Below are 1,154 nucleotides of genomic sequence, written 5' to 3'. Positions count from 1 at the left end.
CTCTCTTTCGCTGCCCCCGAGACGGGGGGACCTTCTCCGCCACTATGGCGGTGACCGTCCGGAAGAAAGCTTCTTCTCTCTTTGACAGAAGAGATCAAGGTACTCTATTCTCTTCTTTCATACCTCGGCCTTCCTCTTCATGTTTTCTGGCCGCTACTTCACGTCATGCTTTCTCCTCTTTTCGAAAAGCAGGAGGAATCATGATGAAGACTTTCTCGGTAGTATTCTTTTCTTTCGTTTTTCTTCTCTCTGTATTCTCTTCCCGCCTTGACATTTTCACCCTCGGCGCCTCGTCATCCACAAGCACCATAAGCCGCCATGCGGACTTGGGGCTTCCACGTACAGGCGCGATCTTTGGAGTTACTGAAGTTGTTATGCCATCAGATCAAGCAAGTGGTGAGAGCAGTAGACAGCAGCAGCAGTCGTCTTCTGGTGGCTTCTTAAAATTACAGCGACAGCCCGCTGTATCCTCATCAGCTTCTCAGCAGTCGATTCGACCGTATCATACGAAGCCTAGTGAAAGAGCCTCGGAGTATTCATCCAAGTCAGGCATACCTCTCTGCCATCAGTGCTCACATTTCAATGGAGATGGCGGGGGTTGTAGAGTCTGTATTCATGGAGAAATCTCTTCAGATGTAAGTTTCCTACAACGCAAGAAGCTTCTTCGTCTCTCCATGTATCTTCTTCCATGATCCTACGTATGTGTTCCTCCTATGTAGATATGGTGGGTCTGCATAGATATGTTCTTCAGGACAGATGTAAGAAATTTCTCTGTCTGTCTTTCTGTCGTGCACTCTTCTTTTCTTCGTGTCTATCCGTCGTTGGTCTGTCCTTATCGCATTGTCGTTCGTATTTCTTTCTCATACTTTCTCCAGATTCGTGTATCTTGGAATCTCTCGTCCTGTATGTGTGGCTCTCTGGAGGGGATCAGAATGTCATGGAAAAAGGCCGAAGAAGAGTCACCTTATTTATCTTTCCTTAGCGGAGTCATAGATTTCGTCTCTCTCGGTCNNTCAATTTTCTTTTGTTCTCCGTGCTTCAAGGAGAGTCTGTTGTCCTAGGAACTCTTTCTCTTTTGATTGATCTTCATTCATTTTCCGTCTGTTGCGACTATTTTTCCCTTGCTATCTCTAACTTACCAGTTTTCACGGAGA

General features: G+C 46.2%; 1 protein-coding gene across 1 annotated transcript in view; it reads left to right on the top strand.

Moving 5' to 3' along the window:
• CSUI_006944 (cytochrome heme protein) overlaps positions 1 to 1,154 on the top strand; it is a 16,684-nt gene that overhangs the window by 8,953 nt on the left and 6,577 nt on the right. The window contains exon 7 of the mRNA XM_068067094.1: positions 89 to 635. Within this exon, the coding sequence (XP_067920931.1) occupies positions 89 to 635 (547 nt within the window). The remainder of the gene's footprint in view (positions 1 to 88; positions 636 to 1,154) is intronic.

Source organism: Cystoisospora suis, assembly GCF_002600585.1.
Source record: "Cystoisospora suis strain Wien I chromosome Unknown contig_3586, whole genome shotgun sequence".
Lineage (NCBI taxonomy): Eukaryota > Apicomplexa > Conoidasida > Eucoccidiorida > Sarcocystidae > Cystoisospora > Cystoisospora suis.
This window is presented reverse-complemented; position numbering and strand designations above follow the sequence as displayed.